General features: G+C 36.9%; 1 protein-coding gene across 3 annotated transcripts in view; it reads left to right on the top strand.

Annotated features, from left to right (window-relative positions):
* The window catches only part of SULF2 (sulfatase 2), a 169,809-nt gene that overhangs the window by 109,234 nt on the left and 33,722 nt on the right, over positions 1-26,853 (top strand). For 2 of the 3 annotated variants that reach the window (XM_075517573.1, XM_075517572.1), the window contains exons 5-9: positions 1,507-1,746; positions 15,548-15,699; positions 19,224-19,393; positions 23,816-23,966; positions 25,852-26,027. In XM_075517573.1, coding sequence (XP_075373688.1) covers positions 1,507-1,746; positions 15,548-15,699; positions 19,224-19,393; positions 23,816-23,966; positions 25,852-26,027 — 889 coding nt within the window. Of the gene's footprint in view, positions 1-1,506; positions 1,747-15,547; positions 15,700-19,223; positions 19,394-23,815; positions 23,967-25,851; positions 26,028-26,853 lie in introns of those variants that run through there. The other variant, XM_075517574.1, reaches the window with a different exon arrangement.

Here is a 26,853-nt window from a genome sequence, read left to right as displayed (position 1 = left end):
GCAATTTCATAATGAAATCCCTGCCTAAAGAGCTTAGAAGAAACTTAAACCCATTATTGACAGAAACAACATACAGTTTGTGCCAGATGGTTACAGGATGCATTGATTAAAGCTGAACTATTAATCCAACTCAACCTTGGGTAAATTAGCCCCAACCCTACTCCAGCGTGAACCCATACCTTCATCTCCATGTTGTCTATTGGCTTTCCCTGCTCAATAAGAAGGGACGGTTGGTGATGGAGAGGTTTCCTCTCGTTTGCAAGGTCACGCTGATGACAGGTACCATTACAAGTTCTTTGGAAAATGGAAATTCTTCCTACATCAAGTATGACTCACTCTGATGCGGTTTTAACTATCAGGCACCTCATAGATGAGGGAAACTAAATGTCTTTTTTCTTCTGGTCCTTGGTGTTTCTGCATGTAGGAAGAAGTCTGATATGGATCCAGATTTAGCTAGGTGGATGTCTATGGTAAAAATCCAGTCTTTGTCCAAAACCTTGTCTTAAATAGGAAACAGAACAGCCACTTGGCAGCAGTGTGGCTTTTAGTAATTGTTGGCAAAAAGACTTTTACTCCTGTTACCCCAATTCATCCAAGTCCCTGCCACTTAAACTTGCTTGGTTGGTTTTAGATGATGGTTATAAACTACAGGGTATTATTGGTCCCAAGCAGTCATCTAAAAATCTGATTCTGCAGAACCAAGCCTAAGAAAATTTAGAGAGTTTTAGCTAACACTATTACCAAAATGGATCAAGTGGATAGATAGAACTCAGTGGGCTGGTTACGGAAATCATTATGACAGCTTTACTTTGTCTTTGGTTCAGTGAAAGTTACAGAAATCAATACCTGCTATTACCTCACATAGGGAAAAGAACATTCTATCTAGAGAACAACTCCAGCAGACCCTGCTTGAGCAGGGGGTTGGACTAAATAATCTCCAGGTGTCCCTTCCAACCTCAGTGGTTCTGTGATTCTGTGATTACAACTCTCAGCCTTTTGCAGAAGGTTGGCACAAAAGGCAGTGTATCACATATCTTCTGAAACCAAGGATTAAATAATGCTTAAGGAGTATCCAAGCTTTGGTCAGGGTTGTTGCACAAAGTGAATTTCACCCTCAGGCCACATTGTCTCAGCCTATTTCATGTTGATTCTTGCCTTCAGCTACTGGAACAGTACTAGTGGCTTCAGAAAGGCTGCACAGATGGTGCAGATAGTTACAGTGGTAAATCTTGAACTTAGAGAGAGAAATTAAAAAAGCATTATGATCTGTGTCACCAGGTTTGAGTCAAATCTTAATTTAGGACTTAAGTATTTGGTCCTTCTTAAAACAATGGTAGAACTTCACTAGAGGAGAGAGAATAATCTCTTTGGATTTGGGTTCACTATGAGATTACAGTGCCTTTACTACCTGTGCTTCATTCTGGTCTCTGATGTAACACGTGAGCTCTTAGTTAGTTCTTGTGACTGAAACAAGAAAATAATTCTGAGATGGTTTTCTTCTTCCAGGTTCTATGCAAGTGATGAATAAAACGAGGCGGATCATGGAACACGGAGGTGCTCATTTCATCAATGCCTTTGTGACAACACCCATGTGCTGCCCATCTCGTTCCTCTATTCTTACGGGGAAGTACGTCCACAACCACAACACTTACACTAACAATGAGAACTGTTCTTCTCCCTCCTGGCAGGCTCAGCATGAAATACGTACGTTTGCAGTGTACCTCAACAACACAGGATACAGGACAGGTAAGGTCAAGGTTGGCTCCATCTGAAAGCTTCCTTAGACTTACTGGTACAGAGGCTAATATATATATTTTAATTTATTCTCATAATGGACTGCAGCAGTGCAGAATGCCAGATCTTTAGTCTTGCGTGTAGGTTTAGCTTCCTTGTACTTTTACTTGAGGAAATTTGAAAATACAAAAAAAAAAAAAACCCAAACCAAAAAAAACACCAAACAAACCTAAAAACCGAACACTTTTTTCAGAAGCTGGGAAGGATAAAATAATGTGCATGCTTGCACCGAAGGCATAGCACATGTAGAATATGCCCTGCAATTACCCGAAGTGCACAGAACAGACAAGAAAGATGCTATGGAAAGGAATTAGTGATTTGAATTTTTCATAAGACAGATATATTAATCAAACTAAGAATACAAGAGAAGGGACTGCTCCTTCTGTGCTTTGGGGCAGAGCTGTCAGCTGGATTCATTTCTCCAGACAATCCATTCCCAGAAAGGTGTTTAGGATAAATAACGACTGAGGAATAATTGGCAAGATCAAATATACTCCTGAGAAACAAATGATCCTCTTTGCATGCAATGCTCCTTAGGAACAAATACCTTGTAGGAAGGATTTCAGAAAATATGTAACATGTTTCACACCTATTTCCTTCTTCCATTCTCCAGACGTGAGATTTAGGTCCATGCCCATTACAGTGGTTTTGTCACTTTTCTTGCTAATGCCTTGTGTCATGATGAGAAACAGGCATAAACCTGGTTCTATTTGTGTTATTTACAGTATATATACTATAATATTGTTGTATGGTTGTTATTGATAGTATACATTTTTTCTTTGAATTTGTAGTATTTGAGGCTTCTAGAAACTAGTATAAATCTTGAATAATAACTGTAACAAGATCATTATTTTCTTTCTAACAATTAACGTGAGTTTTACATGTTATTGCTGCAAAGTCTTGGTCTTAAAACAAATAGGTAATTTCCTTGTTTTGTTTTTCTAAAATAAAGACCTGAATTAATCTGGAAAGTAAGAAATTAGGGGAAGTGCTCATACCTTATTAATTGGTTGCTGTTTCCCTCCATTTATCATTCCTAGCACTAATAACAATGATCATACAAATACCACACCAAGGTTAATGTTTTATTCTTCATAGGTTATTTGTTTTGTGTTTACTGATGTTTGTCTATTGTAAGAATTTTTATATTTAGTGACTGTATTTTGAGCACCTGCAATTTCTACTAACTTGCATAGCTATTGCAAGTGTCCTGGTATTCCTGGTGTCCTGTCCTTGTCTTATATTTTTTACATTAACTTAATGTTTAAATTTAGACCCAAGATCTTAGTGAATCTATATTACACTTTCAGTCTACCTCTCTTAATTTACAAACTAAATTTATTAGAACACACAGAAATAGCGCTTTTACAGGTACAAAGCAACCTTCAGGTGTAAATGAGATCCTCATTCATGTAGTTAAATGTGATATGTTATCATACAAATTTAAGTGGAAATTGCCATCATTGGAGGTTGGTGTTCATTTCTGATCTCCGGTTAAACTCTTGAGTTATCCACTATGAAGGATGTCAGCAGTAAGAAGGTATTTTTTTACCTTTTTTTTCCCCCTCTAAAGATCTGATCAGATTTACCTGCTTCAGAAAGAGCAGGAAATTGTACTTTAGAACCTTGTTCACTCAGTTTCTCAAGTTTCAAAAGTAACCTGCTAAGGAGAGTATTTAGGAGCTTATGAATATAGTTTCTCTGAGATGAGGAGTCCTCCTTGAATATGACTGCAGTGAGCAAAGGAAGATCTGGAAAACACAGGAGTTCATTTGTAGGTTTTTAATTTTTTTTTTTTTTTTGAGGTCCATAGTAGTACTGGTTTGCCCTACAAACATACAGTTTAGCTTCTTGATCCCCCTTTTTTTGAAGAAGAAGAAGAAGGAGAAGAAAAAGAGGCCATGAGGAATAAAGCCTTTTGAGGCTCGCTTTTATATTTAAGTTCACAGCCTCAGAGTGAGAAAGCTATTATTCTGGAAGGGAGTTTGTTTTTTTCTTGATTCATAAGCCAGGCCTTCTCCCTGTGTTATTCTCTTCTCTTTTCTCTTTTGTTTAAACTTGAAGGAAGAAATTGTAGTCTCCTACTCCACTTAACCTTCCCTCTGTTTTTCTTTTCTGCCACTCATTTCACATCTCCTTCCCCTCTTTTCTATTCATTGTGATCTCCCTGTGTTTTGTTCTGTTGCAAAAGATGATTCTGCTGGGGACTGTTCTTTCTGCGTTGTCGTATTTTCCCTGCGGCGGTGGCATTTGTGGTTTGGATCTATACGGACTTGTGCTGCTGCTGACACCTTTGGGAAATGTGCTGGTGGTATGTGGGCAGGAGGGGGAGGGAGCAGTGTGGTGCAGGTTTCTCTTGCACAAGTTGCAAGTAAAAAATATGAGAAGAGGTGGAAAAGGTGCAACTTTCCTATAATTGTTTCTCAGTTTCAGCCTTGGTGGTCAGTTTTATATTTTTAAACTTTGGCACTTTAAAAAGTTTTACCAACTTTGTTAGGCACTGGACTTGGCAGAATAGAGATGAAAGGAAGAGGCTGAGCTCAAGGGAAGTTCTGTCTTTGGCTTTAACAGTCAGGATTTTGACCATCATGCATAGGGCTCACTGTCACTTTATTTGGATCGATTAAAATAAATATCATGACAGTGCAAAGAATGGGTTTTCCTTCTACAGCGGAAGCCATTGGGGCAGTAGGTGTTACAGGTATGTCTTCCTCTACATTAACCTGTCTCACAATCTAAAAAATGCCGGTGTCATGAATGGAGACTGAAAGGCTGTGTTCTTGTTACGTAGCCACTACACGTAGACAACAGGTTCCCAGTCTCAGTATATTAAGCAATCGGTCTGATTTTGAAGAGCTTCTCACATCATTGTCCTATTACGTCTTGTGGGAAATGAGGCAAGAAGGACAATGTATGTAAACAAAGCAAGTCAATTGATGAATTAATCTTTAGAAAAGTCAGTGTAAGCAACATCTGAATCATCACTAACTTAAAAGAGTGGATGCTAGTACTTCAACTTGGAGCAGGAGGTGGTTAGAATGGAAAAGAAACAAAGAGATCCTGTGACAAACATTTCTGAATGTCAGGGAATTTCTCTGCCAAAGGTTCCTGTGTAAACGTTTACAGAAAAAAGGTTCTGTTTTCCATGAACATACACATGTCTTTCTGTGAGACAGCTTTTAAAATGCACAATGCATTGTTGCATGCTTGGGTCCTGCAGCAACAAATACCAAGATGTTTTATTGGAATACAGGTTTAAACTTTCCCTTAGACATTACTTAATGAGAAAAGCTTCTCTTTTCCATTTGCTGGCTGGCTGAATGATTAGGTCTTAAAATTGGTGATTGATTCCAGAATATTTTGTCAGCCTTATCTGCAGTCAGGAAATGAAAAGACATGTTTATCTTATTAAATTAAACAGAATTAGGGATGGTGGGCCAAATTCAGCCTGGCAGAAGGACACTTTTGCTTCAGTGAATCTTCTGAGAGAGTCCTGTTAATTTAAGGTAGGGCTTAATGTGGCTCCATATGCAGCAAATGCAGTACACATTTTGGCTAAGTTACCATCCTTGCTCCTGTTGAACAGTACCCTATAGTACATCTAACCCTATTCAGTCAAATGAACCTATTAACAAAGGAAAAAGCTGCTGCTTGTATGCTAATATGTCAGTATCTCACTCTGATCATAAGTCCGTACTTGAATTATGCAAAGAATTAATAAATGCCAGTTTGCACCAGTTGTGTGTTTTGAACTTAGAGAAAAGTTATTGTGGGAGGTCCATCTCTGCCATTATAAAAAATTTCTTGGGAATAAAAGTAATAATCATTCTTAGCAGTTTCATGGGGCTTTACAATAATTAACTAATGAATTCATTAAAATTCAGTGACAATCTTCCATTTCCTTCCATTAATATTAGACTAAGAAGATACAGTGGCTGACTGCATTCAAATAATTATTTTTCCACTTCACTGTCTGAGCCTTTGACATTTTAAAGTGATTTTAACATTAAATTGTAAGAAAGAGGAGAAAGGCTATTGGTAAATGTTTGTTAAGGGAGGAATGAACCTGAAAAATATGTGACTGGATTTTGATATCTAGATACATGCCAGGAGAAAAATTCTTAGATTATCAGTTCCCTGCTGTGGAATTTGCTCTCCACAATAGTTGCTGGTTGCTATTTTTTATTACAGAAATACTTTAAAACTTACCTGAAGTTGATCTCTGTTTGTAATTGCTTGGTAGGGAATAATTGGTGACCTAGAGAGTCAAAGGGTAGACAGAAGTGGAGACAGAACAGTGAAGTACTTTCTACAAGGTCACATGCAGGTGAAGAGCAACATTAAGGAGAGATGCGGGGTTTGATTCACACTCCAGTGCCCTAGCCAGTATGCCGTGCTGCACCACTTCTCTGTCATGTTACGTGCATGTAAAGAAAACAGATCATCCAAGTCAGAGTAACATCCTATATGCAGGACAGATAGCTTTTGCAGCTGATGAAGAACGAGGGCCATTTTTAAAAATAATAACCAAGTGATTTAAGAGTCAGACTTAATTTTTAGAAGTGATTTGCACAATTAGGAACTGAAGTGTTATGATATTCACCTCCAAGACATGTAGGTGACTTTTCAAAACTGGATATCAGGTTTCTGAATTATTTATCTTGAAGGTAAATTAGTTTCCTTAGATCTTTTGCTCTCTATGCAGAAATATTATCTTAGCAAGGTCTGTCAAATTATATCTGTTAGATGATTTGAGACCATTAGACTTGAAAATGGTGTGAAAGAAAGATTCATCATAGTGGCTATATCATGATAGCTGTTATTGCAAAAGGAAACCAAGGATCCAGGTTGGAAAGGGCAAAAGAAGAGTCTTGATGTATAGCCCAAATCCTCTGACTCTGTCCATGTTACTACTTCTGGCAGGCTTGGTCCATGGCAGTGAATTATTGAGCTGGGAATATCCTGCAAATATTCTGGAGAATGACATTTTCAAGAAAAAGACAGTTCTGAATTTCCTGCCTCATGTGTCTTAAAGACTGGTTTTTTTTCTTTTTTCTTTTCTCCCAGCTCTAACTTCAGTTCTATACTATAAGTTGGTTTCAAGTCAAACATATATCTGTCTTTTCCTTCTGTTTCTATGAATTGAGTTCTAAGCATCAGTAATTTCACTTTAACCATATCATAATGTATGATAACTTAAAATGAGAACACATTAAATCTCCTGAGGATTATGCAGAGGTTCTAGAGGTGAAACTTATCTATACAGCTACTGTTTCATCACCTGTCTTCTGCATGTAGCTTTATGTTATTTGATGCACATTTTAACTACCCTGAAGAGAGGAATATATGCACTTCTGTGAATAATACACTGAGTAAAATCCATAAGATAGCCTGCAATCCAATAAAACTTTCCCAGGAGTCTGAGACTAAGGCATCCACAACTACAGAAATAAGCCAATGTCTGTGACTCCCTTCTTTCCAGTCATGTTTTTTTCCTTCATACCCTCTCTCTTGTTTCTTCCCCTAAATCTATCTGTTTTCAACATAAAATGTCATAGATTGTGAGAAACACCTCATCTGTTTCTTTCCCCCTACTATAATGTACTCTTCTGATAGGATGCCAATTCTAGCATTTAAAGTGTAATGGCTTTGTCATACTGATTTATCGTTTCAAGCAAGAAGTAACTCATAGCTTGCTATTTCTTCAGAAATAGGATTGTCATTTCATAGCATTCAAAACAGCTAAAAGCTAAACAGAATATTTGCACATTATGAAAATTTTTTTTTAAATCTTTGTTAGTTTAGATCTTTTAGGAAGGCAGTACTTACAAAGTAAAAGAACCTATTGGCTTATTAAGTTTTTCATCTTCCAGTGCCATTTGTGTTCAATATTAGGTAGCTTATCAGCCAAAAATGAGAAGAGGTTCCCTCCTCCTCACTCCAATTTAAGATCTTTTGTTTTATGTATTCTTCTTGCATTCTTTTTTCTTTGCTTTTCTAGAATGCTGGGGTTTTTTTCCAAAGTCTTTCAAAGTCATCAAATTTAATTTAGTGATGTAATTGACTGAATACAGTTTTCCTAAGTTGTCTTTCCTATATGCTCAAAGGTGTGAGTGTTCTTATGTGGACCACATGGCTATGTACTTGCCCTGTACAGCAGCGATACACAATTTAGCGGGCACTGGAAAAGCTGGATATGGAAGTTCGAAGAGAACAATAAGCTGTATGCCCTCTTTTAATAAAGTGCATAGGAGAACAGTGATGATTTCAAAGACTTGCCAGTGCCTACAGTATAAACTTCAAAGATAGATTCTAATTCCAGTTTCTGGAAGTTGAATTCCAATTTCTTTGAATTGGAACATTCTCATGTCTTTTTGTATGTTTTAGTAGCATGAGTACTGCCCTGAGACCTTTGTTGTGTCTTCCAAGTTAGACATAATAGCACTTCCCATCCTTGTGTTATGCATGGGAGGACTACATATGTTTTTGAGATGGATGCATTTCAGGACTGTAAGAGGTGATTGGTTATTTAAAAAAGAAAAATGTGTCAAATATATTTTTTTGTCAAAAGTAAAAGGTAAACGTACAGACAATAAACTACTGTAGAACCTAGATTTCTTGTCTTTCAGTGGATATCTTGTTGAAAGGAACTTGGTGGTTATATTGAACCAGGGTTAGACTTTTCTCCTAATTGGATTCAGTAAGAATTTATTGTTTTTATTTATGAACTAATGCTTTTAGTAGTGTTCTTCCAAGTTATTGCGAGGTGGAAAAAATCAGCTTTGTTAAAATCCAGCAAATATTTCCTCTTGCACAGCATATCTCAGTAGCTCCCTGAAACTTGGCAATCGGGTTTTCTTCAAATCCTATAGAAAAAAATGGCTCTAAATGAAATTCTTTTGGAGTTGGCCCAAACAGCACGGTGCAGACTTTGGTATTTTAGTAAAGATTCAGCATTAAGCTAGATAAAATTTTGCTTAGACTGTTTGTTATTAAATAAGGTCTGACAATCCACTGTTGGGGAGGCTTTTGGTTTTTATGCATGGAGGAGGAGATGTTGCATGTGATGAGAGGAGGATAAATCTAAAAGTTAAGGCTCTTCTGTGACCATGATACATAAAATGAGGGAGTGGTACCCATGGTAAATTTTAAATAAAATGTCTTGTTGTGGTGGTTTTGACGTTGGGAAGCGTTTTGTGGAAAATGTGAATGGTCAGGATTAGCCACCAAGGAATACGAGCAGACTGACTAGCGATAGTGAGTTGTATTGTAGAGTAGTGCTCTAAAGCACGAGGCCAGCCAGCACTCCTGCTTTCTCTTGTGTTGCCCAGTATAGGAAATTATGCTGTTGCGATACACTAAATCATCTTATGTGAATTGTAATAAAGATTGATGATATGAAGATTGCCATTTTTAGATTTTTTTCCTTTAACTTTCAGAGAGTGTGTGAGAGAGGAGTTCAGAAAGATATTTATGCCTTACAATTCTAGTTGTGTTTAAACTTTCGTAAGCTGTGCCACAGGCATTAGTGAAAGGTGGCTTTGGCCCCAATTCCATTGGGAATTTGCTCACCTGAGAAGGACAAGCAAGACTTGGCTCACCATCAGCATTCTTCAGTTTGATTCCTTGTTGACCATTTCAAAATATTTGGTTTGAGCCCTTTTGTTTTATTTGGCTTCATCTGCTCCCCTTCAGCCAATTCCCCTGATTCATTAAATAGATCTTGGCACTGATCCTTGGCCACAACTGAGGAATGTGCAATGCAAATTCAGGAAGAGGAACAAAGGTGTCATAAAGATTACTGTCCATTGCCTTTGTCCTGCTAGGTATCAGACTAGTCCCCTGACATAACAAGAAAGCCTGTAGGCTATTCTAACTGCAGTGGTTACCAGTCACTGTATAACATGGTTTTTACAACAATTATGTTTCATTAATTGTAATGATAATTTTTATTCCAGTTACAGAGAAGAGCTGTGCATGTAAAGGCTCTTGCCTTTAGTACTATTCTCTTTTTATGTCCCTGTGATGGTGGATGGAGCATGTGATCTTTAAGAGAATTTTGTGCTATCAGTGTACTATAGGTTAGAGAAAAATTGGGCCATCACGTGCAATAGACTAAAATGTGTGTATATGCCTGTACTTCTATCCTTAGTCACTGGTTAAGTACTTCAATGAATTCATCATTTCAAGGACTGTTGCAGACATACAAAAGAAAAGAAATAGCAAAAAAGTACTCGGAACCCAGTCTTCCTTAGCATCCTGAAACTGATGGAACTAAAGGGATATGAGAAGAAAATGTGGTCTTAAGCCCCTCTTTTCCTCCTTAAAAATACTCTTAACATTTAGGAACTCACTGTATGTTTTATGCAACCCATTAGATTTACTGCGGTTACTGAGGTATTAATACTAATGCCAAATCTTCTGATCTTTGCAGTACTGTCATATTTCCTGTTGTCACTAAAGGTGCCAACTGGGACCGTTTTGTTCAGGTGACTTCAGCACTTAGGAGTTACTGATTTTTGGAAAATCTGGTCAGTTATTTTGATACCTAATGAGAACTGATGTCTCATGAAAAATCTTTCCCATGGAACCAAATTTAATACTAAATTACAGGATTTTATCTCAGAACTCCCATACTTCTGCTGTAAATCCATTAATTTAATTGGGTTTATTCCATTGTACGTTGTCGGTTTAACAGTGTATTTGGCCGTGATGTGAATGCAAAGCTGACTTGGCCTTTGGGTTCCTGCTTGTTACATGCGTACTTAGCCATGCTGAGAGTTCTTTCTCATCTGCTGTCCTCTGATTGTCTCTTAGAGGACAAAAAGTACTGAAAGTAATTTTTGCTAGATATACAGCAGAAATAAGATCAGAAATTCTGCGCGCCCCCCCCCAAGGGATTGCTCAAATGTAGGTAATTGTTCAACTTTGAGCTAGGGAAAACTAGTATCAGATAGAGAAATAAAATATTTTAGAGGGGTAAACAAATTGCTATGAGTAACTAAGACTTGCAACTCGAAACCTAAGTTAATACTTGGAAAGCTGGCTGCTGAAATATGAAAGAAAAACAGTGCTTTAAATACATCTTTAAAGTACTTAATGCACAACATTCATGTTTAAATGTAGAGGGTTAATAGCTTAAAACATGATTTTAACTTCACAGTCATGGTGCTAAGTGCAATTTAATGGGGTGCTAATAGGTGGATACAGCTAAGTAGCATGAAGGATATGAAGAGAAGACTCCAGGATGTGTGGTATAAATACTAAGCTTTCTGTCCAGGAGCAACAAAAAGCTGAATTTTACTTTTTTTCAGGATTTATTATCAGAGTATGAATATTTACAAATATATTCCTAAATTCTGAAATCCTGAGATTGTGTATATTCAACTGAATATGGGCCTCATAAGTCATCTAGTCTACAGACTAATTCAGGTTGGAAGTGACCTCAGGAGGTCTCTTTTCTACCACCTGCTCAAAGTCTGCCCCAGGCCATGTTCCTGAGGGCTTTATCCAGTCTAGTCTTGAAAAACACCAAGGATTGGAATTGCACAGCCTTTCTGAGCAACCTGTTTCACTCTTTGACTCTTCTTTTTGTGAAAAAGCTTTTCTTTACATCCAGGCTGAACCTCACTTGTTTCAATCTATGCTGGTTCTTTCTTGTCCTCCCACCGTGCACCACCATGAAGAGCCTGGCTTTGTCTTCTCAATAATCTCCTTGCAGCTGAAAAGGTTATTAGGTCTTCCTGAAGCCAGGCTAACATTGCTTCACAGAGTATATTTTTCTAGTGCATAGCCTGACTTGGTTTTACGTATAGCAGAGCTTTATTTTTCGCTGCTTCCCAACAGTCAGGAAGTTATTACCAGTACTCCTCTTGTACATTCCTTTCTTGACTTAATCATCTTACTGTATTTAAAATGAGCATAAACGTTATGATCATATTGTTAAACAGGTTTTTAGTGGAATGGATAAGTGATCTTGGCTGGTAGTTAAGAGAACTGTGTCTAAACAGACAACTATGGTCCGAATCAGAGCTAGGAAACTCGATGAAAAACTGAAGTTCCGTGTCTAAATCTGATTTTACATTGGTGAATCTGTTGATTTCCACTGCATTCCTGTTTGTAGTTTGAGAAGGCCTGTTATATCCAACTCCCAATGTTGGGCAATCCATATGGAATAAAAAGGGATGAATGATCCCCTGAATTATTTTATTGATGCATCCTGAATCATCTTGGTTTTCATTTTAATGCAAAGTTTTGTGAATATCCTTTGTATAGATGCATTTTAGTTGTGTTAAGTATTTTTAGGTAGCCATTAGGAAAATAATTAGTGTTTAAAAAAAGGGAAGAAAACCCCAATGAACTTGTAGCATTTGGTAGATGATATAGATAGATGATAGAACTAGCTTGAACATTTCCAATGGTGGCAAATGATACCTTGATGTCCGTTCTTTGGATTGTGGTTTTACACGACATTTGACAATATGCTAGGTGTGCTTTTTAAGCCATGAGCTGTGGCCTTGATATATCTGCAGTTGCATTACATTCCGAGCAGACCTTTGTATTAATTGATAGCACAGGGAAAATTCTTTCATGTGCAATTTTTTTCCATACAGGAAGAGTTTAAAAAACAAAACCTCTTGTAAAAATTTTACTCTATACTAAAGAATTTTCCAGGTGCTTATCATCGAAGAGCGAGACTCTGAGAAAAGAACCTGAGAAGGTTATGAACCCCTGCGGAAGTGGTAACAGTGTACAAAGGACTCAATTCTTGCATATCCTGTTTTATGTAGTCTTAGGAGAAACTACGTCGTATAGTATTTAAAGCAAAGGAAAATTTCATTCTTAACGCGTTTGTTAAAAACAGCCACTTGGATGTTTTTTAATGATCATTTTATAGACTGGATATAGGAACGTGGCTTAGCATATCAAACAGCAGCCTCTGAGAATGTTTATTAATGAAATCTTGGAGCAGTTTGAAATTGGATGTACCAAAGGCATGTGTACTCTAGTGAGCAGCTGTCTCTGGTGGTGAACTAATCTGATGAGGGGAAAAATTGTGTTAGAGAGAACCTTTACAATCCAAAATAAAAATCTTTCACCAGCATCAAGAGAGCTTTATCGTAACCCAATATTTTGTACTGCAGAGGAGTGACGTTTAAAAGTTTTTGAATAACAAGCCTTTAAATGGCTGAGAAGGAGGGGGAAAAGAAAAAGATGTGAAATGGAAGATTGGAAACAGCAGAGAAAATTATTTAAAGCACTTTGACATCCATGAAAGATTATAAAGACATCCTGAATGTACAAAGGGCGGGGGTATGCAAAAGGTGCTGGAAGGAACTTCCGCCAGACTTTCCTTTAATGCCCCTGCAGAATAACAATGAAGTAATTCTTTACAGAATGCCTCTTTCCTGAGTTCTTCAGCTGGCTCAGCCAAAGGTTTTAGGAACGGATTGGTTCCCGTGAGCAGAAATGCCAAATATATCTCTGGATATCATATGTTGAATGGGGGACAAAAGGCTTTGGACTGCCTTGTACGTATCCGCTGCTGTAGGCAGTGGTCAGTGTTTCTATCCTGTGTTCCTTGTTACCAGGACAAGAAAAAATGTGCATCTGTATTGTTTAATTACCCATAACCACTGTGAGTTGCCTTTCATTCTTTAAAAATTAGAAGTTGTTCATAAAGCAGAATAATTTGAAAAAGCGTATATAGTGCATAAATACAGTCCCTGAGTAATGTGATAGTTTTCACCTACAGTGGAGTAGATTTTGCTTTGTTCATTGCTGCTGGTTTACTTTGGTTAAAGGAGATGTTATGAGGTAGTTTAGGACAGTGAAACAAATTCTTTTCTGCAGTATGCTTATCAGTCACTTAACCCTTTTGTTAAGTGGCTCATCTTTAAAATAGCATAACATCTTACTTTATGTATTTATTAATTGTGCCCCAATAGACATGCCCTCCTCATCTTCTGTCATGTAGGTCTTAATGTTGTCAGCACTTTCATCTCTTTCAAACACTTTGAAAGATCTCAAACATTCACTTTCTCTTGACTCACCTTACACATTAATTGAATACACTGAAATTTGTTCAGGAGGATGATTCAAAATATGCTTCTGAATTCTACCTAAGAATTTTGAGCTGGATCTTACGGACATTCAGTGCACAATATACTCCCTGTAAACTTATTTAATGCCATTCCACTATATTATTTTATACTATGTTGCTAATAAAATGTTTCCCATTTTTTTTAGAAAAGAAAAACACAATCAGATAATGATATGGAGTGCTCTCACATACTGTTTTGGATCACTGTTTCTCACTGTTCTCACTGTGTCTATCTTTTGGACAGATGTTCAGCCTACTACAAATAGACACAAATCCATTTACTTCAGTGAGGCTGGCCCTTTTTACAGTGGCTGAAAACCTGTTCTGCTCTTTCCACAGTGTTGCTCCTTGCATGTACAAGTACAAGAAGGTGCAGTATCAGACATTAGGCTGCAAGCTTAAAAAAAAAAATATTAAGAACCTGGGAACTGCAAATTGTGTGCTCAAATCCCCTAGACTTTGAGATGAGCTTTAATCTAAGGGCAAGATCAGAATCTCGGATATTCTGTTGTCCTTAGAGAAGCACAGTTGTTTACTGATAGATGGTCAATATGAGGTGCTGCAGGCACTATGTACCTCTGGATTAAAAATATTTGTAATGTCAAGTGGAACAAGTGTAAAGATCTTTGTGCTAGTCACTGTGGTGATGGTAATGCTAACTCATATTGCCAGACCATTCAAAAATTAAGATCTGAGCTCTGATGACAAAAAGGCAGATGCTGAATTGCAGTGCGGTCTGCAGACCCAAGAGCAGAATTTTGCCTTTAAGCTTTAAAAAACTAGCTAGACTAATACAGTCTTCCAGTATAATTTATCCTGTAATTGCATAGTGATGATATAACATATAAACTAATACTGAAAAGTATGTTCCTTTAAATTATTTAATTTTTTTACTGGAGTAGTGTGAAAGCATCATTGGGTACATCATATACTTTAGAGAATTCGTGTTCTTCTCATAGAAATCTAATGCTTTTCATTTTCCTTAACCATTTTCTGGAAAATAATTTGTGTCTGTACACTTGTGGCTTACAGAGCAAGGCTAGCATATACATAGCTCTTCTGGGAGGATGGCTCACATGCCTACTCTGTTCTGTAAGAATCCTTGTACTCATTCTGCACTTGTGCCACACAGGCTGCTGCTTCGTTTCTTCTATGTAGCAAGTTTAAAATCTCATCATATTTATGGTCCTCATTTGTTGTAATTTCTCCCAAGCCAGCCTCCTATTAGTGACTTCACTGCTTCTGCCAGTTCCTTAGTGGGTGTAACCAAAATGAAAAATGTAGCTAAATTGGGTGATTCAGAGTAGGATGAGATAATGTGGCAGCTGGCACTATTTTAAGCATTTTCTGTTTTGTTCGTCTGACTCTGAATGTATCAGGCACTAAAGAAAATATAATGGTAATTGTGGTCCAGTTTCTCTCATATGTAGTCAGGTTGTAAATCAAAAGATCTGCATTATGGAGCTCTAAAATAAAGAAACGCAGGCAAACTTATGACTCGGAACTTATCTCTTACCTTAAATGTATCTGAATGAAGAAAACAAAGCTCCTCTCAGAAGAGACAGAAAGGAAGGAATATGGTTAAATGTGGTGTCTTTGAAGCATTTCTGTTACGCCTTCTTACTATGCTTCTGCATTCTCTACCCCTAGCTTTCTTTGGAAAGTACCTTAATGAATACAATGGTTCCTATGTGCCTCCTGGTTGGAAAGAATGGGTTGGATTACTTAAAAACTCTCGATTTTACAACTACACACTCTGTAGAAATGGAGTGAAGGAGAAGCATGGATATGACTACTCCAGGGTAGGTCCTGTTGATTTATTTCTATTTTTTTAACATTTGGATGTGACTGCAAGCAAGCTGCACTTTATGGTTTCAGTCTAACTAAAGAATTCTTTTCGTACTTGAAAGCTGCTATGTGTAACATTAGCTGCAACCCAGTAGGCATCATGTTTGGACTTTTCGTTATCTTCCATTCTGGGAGGGTCATGTTACTGAAAACATTGTTAGCAGTAATGGAAACAAACAAAACAACCTGAGGCCGTATTATGAGCTGAAGATGTGAAAATGGATTTATATGCTGCATGATAACTATTTCTGTGCTTTGTATTTTAATGATTGTGTGCTTAGTCAGATTGTCATCTATTCCCCTGGTATAGAACTGACTCCAGTGGAATTACACAAGCGTAAATGAGATAAGAATCCAGTTCCCTCCAGCTAGACCCATCTTTTTACGTTAGTTTAAAGAACTTATTTCACAGCCATAATATGATGGAGAATTCATAATATCTTGGTATATCTTATGATAATTCTGAATGAGTGGAGTATTTAACTATTAAATTTATATCTCTGTGCATTGTTACAGGCACGTATGTTTCCTAATACCCTTGCAAGGATGTTATACCCTGGCCAAACTTACTAAAATGCTTGATAGTCATTGTCAAATGCAGTATAATTTCTTTCCTCATCTAGCACGTTACAGCTCAAACAGTTATCTGTTTGCAGTCAGGAGTATGTTTATTTCAGCCAAAAGTGTTACCTTTCCAAAGGAGACAGCTTTTGTGAATTCCTAAAATGGCCTGAGTTGTCTCTGAAGTATGATGATAAATAAATTTATCCATAAACTGCTGTAGTTTAAGTAGCGTATAACTTATGAAGTTGACTCACTCCGGAGTGATACTGATTTGTAAGGTGTATTTGCTTAACAGGGATTCAGTTCGCTTTCTCTTATTGAGCACAAATCCTGCCTCCGTATTTGTGTTTCATTATCAATGTGTTCACAGTCAGTTTTTTCTTTAAAGATTTGATGTCTCTGTGATTCCCTCTTCCCCTCCCCCATTTGCAATTTTTAATTGAATGTACTTGTGTTGAAAGACAAAACTTTGCAGGCTTCTAGGGTTTCCTTTTCTATCACCAGCTGCTAAGGGGAAGGGCAACTGATGTACAGAATTATTTGTCTTTTATTTCCCTTCTGATCTATGAAGAATGAGAGAGCTAATCTTTACAGCCATGTACCAAAAGTGTTATGGTGGAAATATATCTTAGGTGGAACAAAGTCAGGCGAGTGATTTCATAGGGCACTGTTCCCCATTGTACCAAGGAGCCAGCAAGGAACTTGATGTTCCAATATCCCCAGCTCTGTTTTGTGTATACAATACTTGAAAATGTTTAGGTTTACATTTGGTTTAGTTTTTCTTTTTCTTATTACCGAGTTTGGTAATAAATAAAAAAAGTCTGATGAAAATATAAATGTTTTTATAATCTTCATATTCTTGCATAATACACAGCTATGGTAATAAACAGATGATAGTGTGCAGAGCAACAGTACTTGTTGATGTTAACACTGGAGTTCAAATGAACAAACAGAAGCTGAAATACAAGACTGCTTCTCTTTCTTTCCTGCCTTTTTTGTTGCTGGAAACTTAATTTTCCAGCAATGAACAATATAATCAGTGATGAACAATATAATCAGATTATTTTTTAGCCCTATCTACTTCACATAGTTAATGTTAATTATGTGCCAGTGGAAAAAAAGTTACTGATGCTGTCCTCCAAAGCAACTGCTAAGCACTTATCTTCTGAAAATCAAATCTTTGCAAATTCTTTCAGATTTTCTAACAGGACATATTCTACTTTGATTTTTCTTTTTCAGTTTCTGTCACCTTTTTTAGATGAATTTTTGGTTTTGTATGCATTTGCACAGTCTACTACAACCTCTGCAGTCTGGAGCTTTTAAAAAAAATAAATCAGTTAAGGGAAATGTTTCTGTTTGCTCTTTTGGCCTGGTAAACACTGGTTTTGCAACATTGAATTTGAATGATTTTCACTTTGACAAAGATGAAAACTTTCATCTTTGAAATGAAGTTTGAAAACTATGCTTTTGTAATGGCTGAATCAAAGATGAATTACACACTTAAGAAAGTGACCAACCAGCTTAAAGAACAGGCACGTTTTAGATAAACATCAGTGCATTTCTGAGAGCACTCCAGTATTCTCTCTCAGCTATGAGTATGGTCTCAGGTATTGAAAGCATGTTCAGAAGCCAATTTTGATTTGGTCTGGCTTATTGTACATTCTCCCTTCCCCTGCATATGCTTATGAATGGAGGTCCTTTAGCTAACTTTGATGGAATTATGCCTATTTACACCTGCTTTCATGAGTGAAAATATCCTATCAATAACAGTCGTAATCATGGCAGTTCCATAATAGACATCCCTCATGTTGGGACCAATGTGTAAAATTATAAATGGAGACTTTGCCAGCCTTGTTCTGGGATATGCAGGAAATAACCTGGGGAAGGTAAATACAGTCAGTGAAGAAGGCTTCCTTTGATGAATGATAAGCAGACGTCTCGATCAAGGACGTTGGCCGTGGTAAAGAGGAGCAAGTGGCTGAACCATGGACAGAAAGCTGTACTTAAAAGGAGATGCAATCCAATATGTACCACACCTTGTACTTGTTCAACTAACCAGGGGCAAATGTTATGTCTGATTTTACATTCAGCTGTGACATGACAGTTATTATTTTGTTTTTTAAAGGTGCAGTTTCATATCCTACTCATGTTTGAGGGATATTTATATTTGCAGCATTTCCTGTGATGCAGCCTAAGAGAGAACATGGCTTGTCATTAAAAATACTGTCTTCAATCCATATAGCTCCAGCAGATATCAGAAGAATGATAATGATACTTCTTAGAAAATAGAAAGATAGTCCATATCTTCCAGAGGAAGTTTCCTAAATTCTCAGCAATTTATTTGATAGAGCTATATCTCTATCAGATTGTCACTATGTCTGTAATATTGAATGAAATTTTTGGTCCAATTACCCCAACATCTTCTAGCTTTAGTGACTTCTGGTTCAGAGGGAGGTTGAGAAAAATGAACATCAAGCCATTTGGATTTTCAAAGCACTTTTATTATGTAAGGTCGAACTATACACCTTGAAGATATGGACACCAAAAAGCAAGGAAATTGGCCTGTAATTTTCTAATTTTTTATTAATGCCTGGTCATTGTATTTAGTATTGTGATCTTCATAATGTAATTACACACTCTGGGAAGAGAGAGTCCTATTTGATCTTCTTTAATGTCATACATTTCTGAGAGGAAGCTGTTGCTTTTCATATTTCTAGGCAGTGAAGGACGAATGATTTGGGTGTAGTTTTTGAAGTTTTAACATCTGTAACTTACTCCCTCTTCCTCCCATTCTGAGTGAAGTAGCTTCTTTTTTCCTCTTTCTTATGAGACCTCAGACCTCCCCTTCCCATCTCACTCCCCAGCTTGAAATTATTTTTCAAGTATCTCATTATACTTTTACTTCTACTTGCAGGATTATCTAACTGATCTGATTACCAATGACAGTATTACCTTCTTCAGAATCTCAAAGAAGATGTATCCTCACAGGCCTGTACTGATGGTTATAAGCCATGCCGCTCCTCACGGCCCTGAAGATTCAGCTCCTCAGTACTCACATCTCTTTCCTAATGCCTCACAACACATGTAAGGAAAAATAAAACCCTTTCATTTCCAGGTTCAGGAGTATAGAAGTCCTGGGTGCCTCTGGAAGAACAATGTTTGCTTTATAATACTCTTGGCATAAGTTTAACACAAATATGTAAGAAGAGTTCTGAGATTTATTTTTTTTTACCTCTTCAGACTAGTATAAGTAATTGAGAATGGCTACTGAACCTAGAACTCGGAATTGTAGCTCACTGAGTTAAATGGAAAGATTCATGTTGAATTCATTGGACATTGTTACAACCTATTTGGGAAGTAAAGGACTGTTTCATTTTGAGCAGGGGGATCAAAATCTGGTTCTTGGGCTGTAATCTGTTCAGGGGAAGAAACTCTTATCTCCCGGTCCTTATGTATAAATTATATTATTTTATGGGTATTACCAAAAATCACATAGTATGGAATACTTATTACTCCTGTTTCATATATGGAAAGAAAGGAAATACAGGCCTGCAGCACCAAATTAGACAAGCTGTTTCTGAATGAGCGGGTATATCTGTACATGACCCAGTACAATGTCTTGAACAGGTCCCAAAAGCAGTATCACCCTGTTCCTGAGTTAACATGTTCATAAGCTCCATGATGAGATGGTTCTTGTTTATAGCACAGAGACGTTTTATGGGTACAGCACTGCAAAGCTCCATTACAGGCATCTCCTCGCATGCTGATAAAATGAATAGTTCTCCCAAATCACCTTTTGGCACAACTGAGAACATTCCAATATTTTTCTAGTTACTGGCTTCATGCCTTCATTGATGTTCAACATTTATAACTTTCTTCCTACGTGCCCTTTTTTTTTTTTTTTTTTAAGGGAAATTCTGTTTTATTTTGGATTTGTGAAGGAACTGGAAACTGATGGAAATAATAATCAATTGGTAGCTGAAGCTGCTCAGGACTAGTCCAAAGTCCAGTGAAATCCATTTGAGCTTTTTCACTTTATTTTAAATAGAGTCTGAGAGAAAAAGCTTCCTTTGTTCTATTGTCTAGGTATTGCATAACTTAGAATTATATATTTAATTATTTTGTGCTGTGCTACCAAAGAAACTCTGTGTCCTAGATCTATACCAATGCAGTATTTCGTGTTTGTTTGCCGTCTTATGCTCATTTATTTTCTTTGAAATTAAAATTACAGAAATGCCAAACGAGCAACTTCTCATAGCTGAATACCCAGTATTGACCTCAGTCTGACTAGAAGTTCCTTTGGAAGGCATTTGTATCTCAGAGATGATAATCATTTATCAAGCAACATTCTGTAGCAATTTAATTATGCTAGTCGAGTGAAAAAAAGTAGAAGGATTTGAGGAAGGCCAGCAATGAAAAATATAAACTACATCTATTTTTCTTTTGCTCATAGTTTAAATTTTATTTTTCACACAAACTAGATTTATCTTTCTAATTATGGTTACACAGAAATATTTTTAATTGTAGGTGACTTTCCTTACAGTGATAACAATTATACAGGAAGTGTCACTTTGTGGAAACAAGTTTTGTTTGTAAATAAACAAATTATCTTAGTAGATGAAGGAACCGTGTTTTTCTTTTGGATATGAACATAAAATAGGATTTTATGTACATCTTGTGCAAAGAAACTGCCAATCTTATTCTAAACAATTTTCCCGGCACTACATAATAATAATAATAATAATCTGTAAGGGTTTTCATTGCCCTGGGTTTAAGATTCAATGTAAAAATGCAGAACGTGCATCATTCCCTCACTGTATGTACAAATTAGTTCTCTACTTTCCATTTTTTCCCGTGTTCCCACATTCCAGGGAATCTCTCAGTGGCAGATAAATCTGTCCATGATAAAGGGGATAGGCAGTTCTCACTGGTTTTTTGTCATGTGGATGTGGTAGGGAAGAATCAGAACATAGGTAGAACACTTCTTATGAATTGCCCTAAAATTGAACAGTCTTTGCCTAGTCCCAGAATCAGAAGGCAGTACACCATGTGGCATGTCTCTGTACCTCTTCTTGTGGCAGTGCTGACAAAGTCTGCAAGTGGATTCTTGTGCTATATTCACAAAGCAAAGTGAAGGTGTGACTGTAATGCTTACACTGGCTGACATACTGCCTTGTGTAGCTTTGCTAATAGTAGCTAAAGGTTAGTGGTATGGATTTTAGCATAGACTGACAATCAGAGTACTTCTTTGCTTGGGAACTCTGGTATGTACTTCTGTTGCTAATTTACGCTGTTGTCCTCTTGCTTCTATTATTACGTATACTAGCTGGTATGACCATTCCACCCTGTACTGCACTCTCTCTCCATCTTGTTCTATAGAGCTCCTTTTCGTGTGCATCTGCAGTCTTTTCTTGTTTGAAAACTATTCACATCAACCAGCATTCACATAGCAAATCCCTCGGCTACATGGCTGGTTTTCCTTTTTTGCTACCTATACTGATAGCTGCAGAGGGTGCAACAGCTGGGCAGTTTAACAGTGATCAGAGCAGTGTTATTTCTATAGAGGGTACATTTTACCACCCATCTTTTCCAAGGTCAAATGCAGACTAGGACTTACCTTCTGAGTACATTTGAAGAGGTTATCTTAATCAACTTTTAGGAATGTTATATTTGTGTATTTTTCCCATAAGACAGACAATCTGTTAAGTGTAAGAGGGTTACATTTGTAGTAATCAAAGAAAATCACGGGCTTTGGTTGGATTAAACAGCGGGAGGTTTCAAATCAGCCAGGAAATCACAAAGTAAGCTGAAAAGGAGTTTGCCAAGCATTTTTGATTCATTCGGGGCATCACATAGCAACAGTTTCCATAACTGTCAGCATTTTCAAAGGAGCAATGTCATTATTTCAGCCACAATAACATTCTGAAATTCAAGAGGCTATTAACAATACAGAGAGAATAAACACCAGCCCTTTCCTCCCTATATGAAGAAGCCTCCATTTGCCGCCTACGCACATTTTTCAGAGAGCATCTAACAGAGGCTTTCGGCATAAAACGTTTCACTGTCAGATTATTAATTTCATATTTATATTAAAACTCTTAAGACTACCTGTCATATTCAAAGATACATTAGATACACAGTATTTCGAGGAGAAGTTTCAACTTATATTACTATTGTTTATCTTAACAACTTACCCTGCTGCTCTGTTGCATACACAAAAACAACAGTAGATATTTGCCAAATAGGAGCTGAATTTATCAGGAAATTGTGTGTTGGGAAGAATAAAATAACTTAATATCTGCTATTTTTTCCTGTGTTACTGTGTCACCCTCTTGGCTTGCACATTTGCGTAGACTGAGTTTTTTGCTTTGAATGAAAAAAGGAAGCCTCAACAAATGACTTAGGAAAAGTAGTTTTTAATATTTTACACTCTGTAGGTGATGTGTTTGAGCCAAGATATGAAGAAATTGACAAAGGTGGTCCTAAACTTTTTAGGAATAGATATAGTAGGAAAAATAATATTTCTTGCAAATGTAAGCTATAGTATAGCTTTCTAGTGAGCTGGTGATGCAGAGAGTCAACATTATGGTAATGATATACAAAATCTTTTGTTTAGATCTAGCTAACCTACAGCAATAGATTATGCACAGAAAAGCAATCTCTGGAACTGCCAACAACATGAAATTATGGACAATCAGTGATATTTCTCCTCATCACTTTAATGATGTCACAGGATCATGAGAACTTGGAGGGGCTGTGAGATTCCAAGAGGACATTGAATCCAGCTCTTGGGATTTTGCAGGGACTTTAAAGTTTCTGATGATCACAAAGGAGTTGGTGGCTGGAAAGCGTCTACAAAATACAGTCCTATTTCCCCTCACCCCTGCTTTTCTTGGCAGGTCTTTAAAATCCAGCTATGTATCCACTTCTGCTTGCCATGAACTCACATGCAGTTTGATACCACCAGGTAGGGTGCCTGTGCTCCTTTAGGTACATGAATGTGAAAGTATTCAAGTTAGCCAGTCATGTTGAATTCAAAAAAGCTGTTAAAGAACATGGTAGAACCTTTTCAGCAAGTTCTAAAGCTATTGTTAAACAGCTTGCACAAGCTATAATATTTGGTGCTAATGTGGGCAGAGTGAAAGCAAAGCAATTACACGAGTAGGAACTCTATAGTGCATGCTTCATCCAGATCATACTTGCGGAGTTAGACTTCTGAGGCTATTCTCTTGGCCTTGAAATGTATCCATGTTAGTTTGAAGACACTGCAAAAACAATGTATATTTACTCTTTTAATAGATTTTATTCCCCAGAGAGTTGTTTTAATTCTCCCATCTTTCATCTAGAACATGAAAGTATAAGACTTTTCAAAAGTAAATCTAATATTTTCTTGTGCACCTCAGATAGTTAGTCCTATAGTGTTGATCAAATAGAAATTGTTGGTATACATTACTATGGCTTTTTTCTACACTGCTAAAACATTCTGGTTTTCTCTCTGTTCCTTAGCACTCCCAGTTATAACTATGCCCCAAACCCAGACAAGCACTGGATAATGAGGTATACAGGTCCCATGAAACCTATACACATGGAGTTCACTAACATGCTACAGAGAAAGCGCCTTCAAACACTCATGTCTGTGGATGACTCTATGGAGATGGTAAGATTAGTAGTCACTTTTTTTTTTGGCTAAGCAGGTGCTTGTTTCTAGAGTTAAGCACCAAGGTGTGCTGTATATGAAGATAAGGGGGAAGGAAGGAGGAGGAGGACTGCATCAGTTTTTTAATAGTGTGTCATCCTTTCACCTCTGAGGATTTTGTCTCCCTATTCAATGCATAAGGATCCTCATCTCCTAAAGACAGGTACTGTGAATTGCATGGTGTAAGTGAGCTGATTTGTTGCCACAAAGCCACTAATGAGTAAGGGGAAGAGGAATGGATCGCCTGAAAAAATGTATGTCATAAATCCTAAAAATATATCATCTGATAGTGAAAAGTCATCCTACAACGTGTGGGAAATAACTACCTAACTATGGGCCTATTTTGTTCCTGTAATACTGAGTTTCTGAGAGAAGAACAACAACAACAAAAAGTGATGCTACAGGAGTTGTAACTGGAACGATCCCATGGTAAACCAGGCCCAGGATGTTAAATGTTAGAAGTAAAAAATATATAGGTAGATTTTTTTAATTAAGTCTGCATTATGTAACAATGAAATCTCATTGCAAGCAGGGTGTCTTGAACGGAAATGTCTGAATTGGCTAAAAGCTAGCCTGAAAAAGAATGGGTTTCCAGTTGTAAGAAGGCAGATTTAAAGGTGTTGCAATTTACTGCTTATCTCTTGGCATTCTTATTCAAAAAAGGTAGAACACAAAATAAGAGGAGTCCTGTAAGACAAAGATGAGATTATCGGAATGGCATTGCATCAACTTGTTAGTAATGTCTTATAATTACTGATTCAGGCAAGTACAATCTCTGCTTCATATTAATGAACCTGTTTAGATGGATCAGATACCAGCATTAGGGGAGATCGGCTATTTTACTACACTATTTTGATTTTCTGTTTCATAAAATGGTTTCACTTTCAATGATTCACTGCAGGCAAAATCAGTTGGGTTGTTTTTTATTTGTAATCACCAAGTTAGCCTGATCTTTTCTACTGAATTATATGCATTTAATAGTCTTTCAAAATTAAAAAAAAAAAAAAAAAAAAAAACCACCAAAAAAACCCCACCAAACCCAAAAAATAAAAAAATCCAAACCATCAACAACAAAAGAGTTTGTTTTCTTCTGTGCTGATGCGTTCTGGATCTTTTTGAGGCACCACTTTGGTGGTGCCCCACCACCTTCATATGTTTGCAAGGGAAAATGTCACATAAAAATTTATCTGTGTTGCTGAAGTTGGTACATTTCACATAAAGATTCTCATGTAAATCCATAGAAGCCACCACAAACAGAGTTAAAGCTCCTCTTAATTCTCCATGTTAGTTCTCCAGCTAGTGAGAGAGTATGACTGAGTGATACTTATCTGGAAGAGATCTTGCAAATATTCTGCATAATCAGGACTCTTTTTTGTCTGAATGCAAGACTGTTGAGTGTTGCTTAAATAAGTGTGAGATTCAGAATGCTGTCATTTTATTAAAATTGTTTGCTGCAGGAAAAAGATAAAGGTGGAGAGAAAATTTCAAAAATGCTTATCACCTTGAAACTTTTATCTCTGTTACTGTATGTATTTAGTGCTATCTTGACAGCTCTCATGCAAAATACTGAACCCAAACACTTTTGAAAATATGGCATGCTAATGTGTTTGCCTTAAAGCAGACAACAGAAGTTTGCCTTGTAATAGCCACAATATTCCGTTAATAAAATTATTAAGTGATTATGGATTATTCAGAATAGTTCATTGTGATAACTCATGGCATAATAAAACTGTTGTTATTTTTTGTATATTACACATAGGCAGAAGATTATATCCAATATTCTCCATATAGTACTACTCAGTGGAATGAATTTCATATTTTGTTTTGATTTTTTTTTTTTTTCCAGATTTACAATACCTTGGTTGAAACAGGTGAACTGGACAATACGTATATAATATACACAGCAGACCATGGTTATCATATTGGGCAGTTTGGATTGGTGAAAGGAAAGTCCATGCCATATGAGTTTGATATCAGAGTTCCTTTCTATGTCCGAGGTCCAAATGTGGAGCCTGGATCCTTGTAAGTTCTTGGCTATAGTGTATGTATGTATGTAGTGACCAGAAAAATCCTTTATGTTCACATCTCTAGTCATGTTGATCTGGCATCCGAATGGAGGTGCAAAGTTCTCTCATCCTGACTGACTTCCTGCTCATCTTTGGCAGAAAAATATGTTTAGTCAGATAGCAGAACTGATAGTATGTGCTGGTATAACATAGTCAAGGTTTTATGCCATTGCCTTTTTGGTTGCATAGGTGTTCAGCACAAGCCACTACACTTTTGTGCATGTAGTTGAAAAAGCCACTCTGAAATATGTCCAATCTAGGAAACACTTATTTGCCTCCTTTTGAGGAGTGCAAATTATACACGTAACTACCACATTTTCAAGGTAAAAAATATATTGTATAATGTTTGCTCCCACAGTAGATAATTATTGCTGGACATTAAATCACTTAGTGGAGTCACCTGTTTCAGTTTATGAAGAAGAATGTACATAATAGTTCATATATTGTCATCCACAAAGATTCTTTTTGGTTCATCCTTTGAGATTACATGGTTAGGGCTGTCTGTCGGATGCATGCAAGCATGCAGAATATGACTGTTAATTAAAATGGTAGCTTTGATCAGCTAAGAAATTATGTAAATACGCTTTCTAAGCAATTATTTCAATAGCAAATATTTGCACTTAAGTAATGATTTTGGACAGAGTGCCGTAATTTGCTGCCTTTTATTTATATCAGTGTGCATGTTTTAGCATAATCAACACACACACACAAAGTCTTCCACACACCATTTTTTTCTTCACCACAGAGGAACAGATCTAGTGTGTAATACAGTAGCAAATAGT

This window comes from Mycteria americana, chromosome 14 (genome assembly GCF_035582795.1).
Source record: "Mycteria americana isolate JAX WOST 10 ecotype Jacksonville Zoo and Gardens chromosome 14, USCA_MyAme_1.0, whole genome shotgun sequence".
Lineage (NCBI taxonomy): Eukaryota > Metazoa > Chordata > Aves > Ciconiiformes > Ciconiidae > Mycteria > Mycteria americana.
The sequence above is the reverse complement of the archived record's forward strand: the minus strand, read 5'-3'. Positions and strand labels throughout refer to the sequence as shown.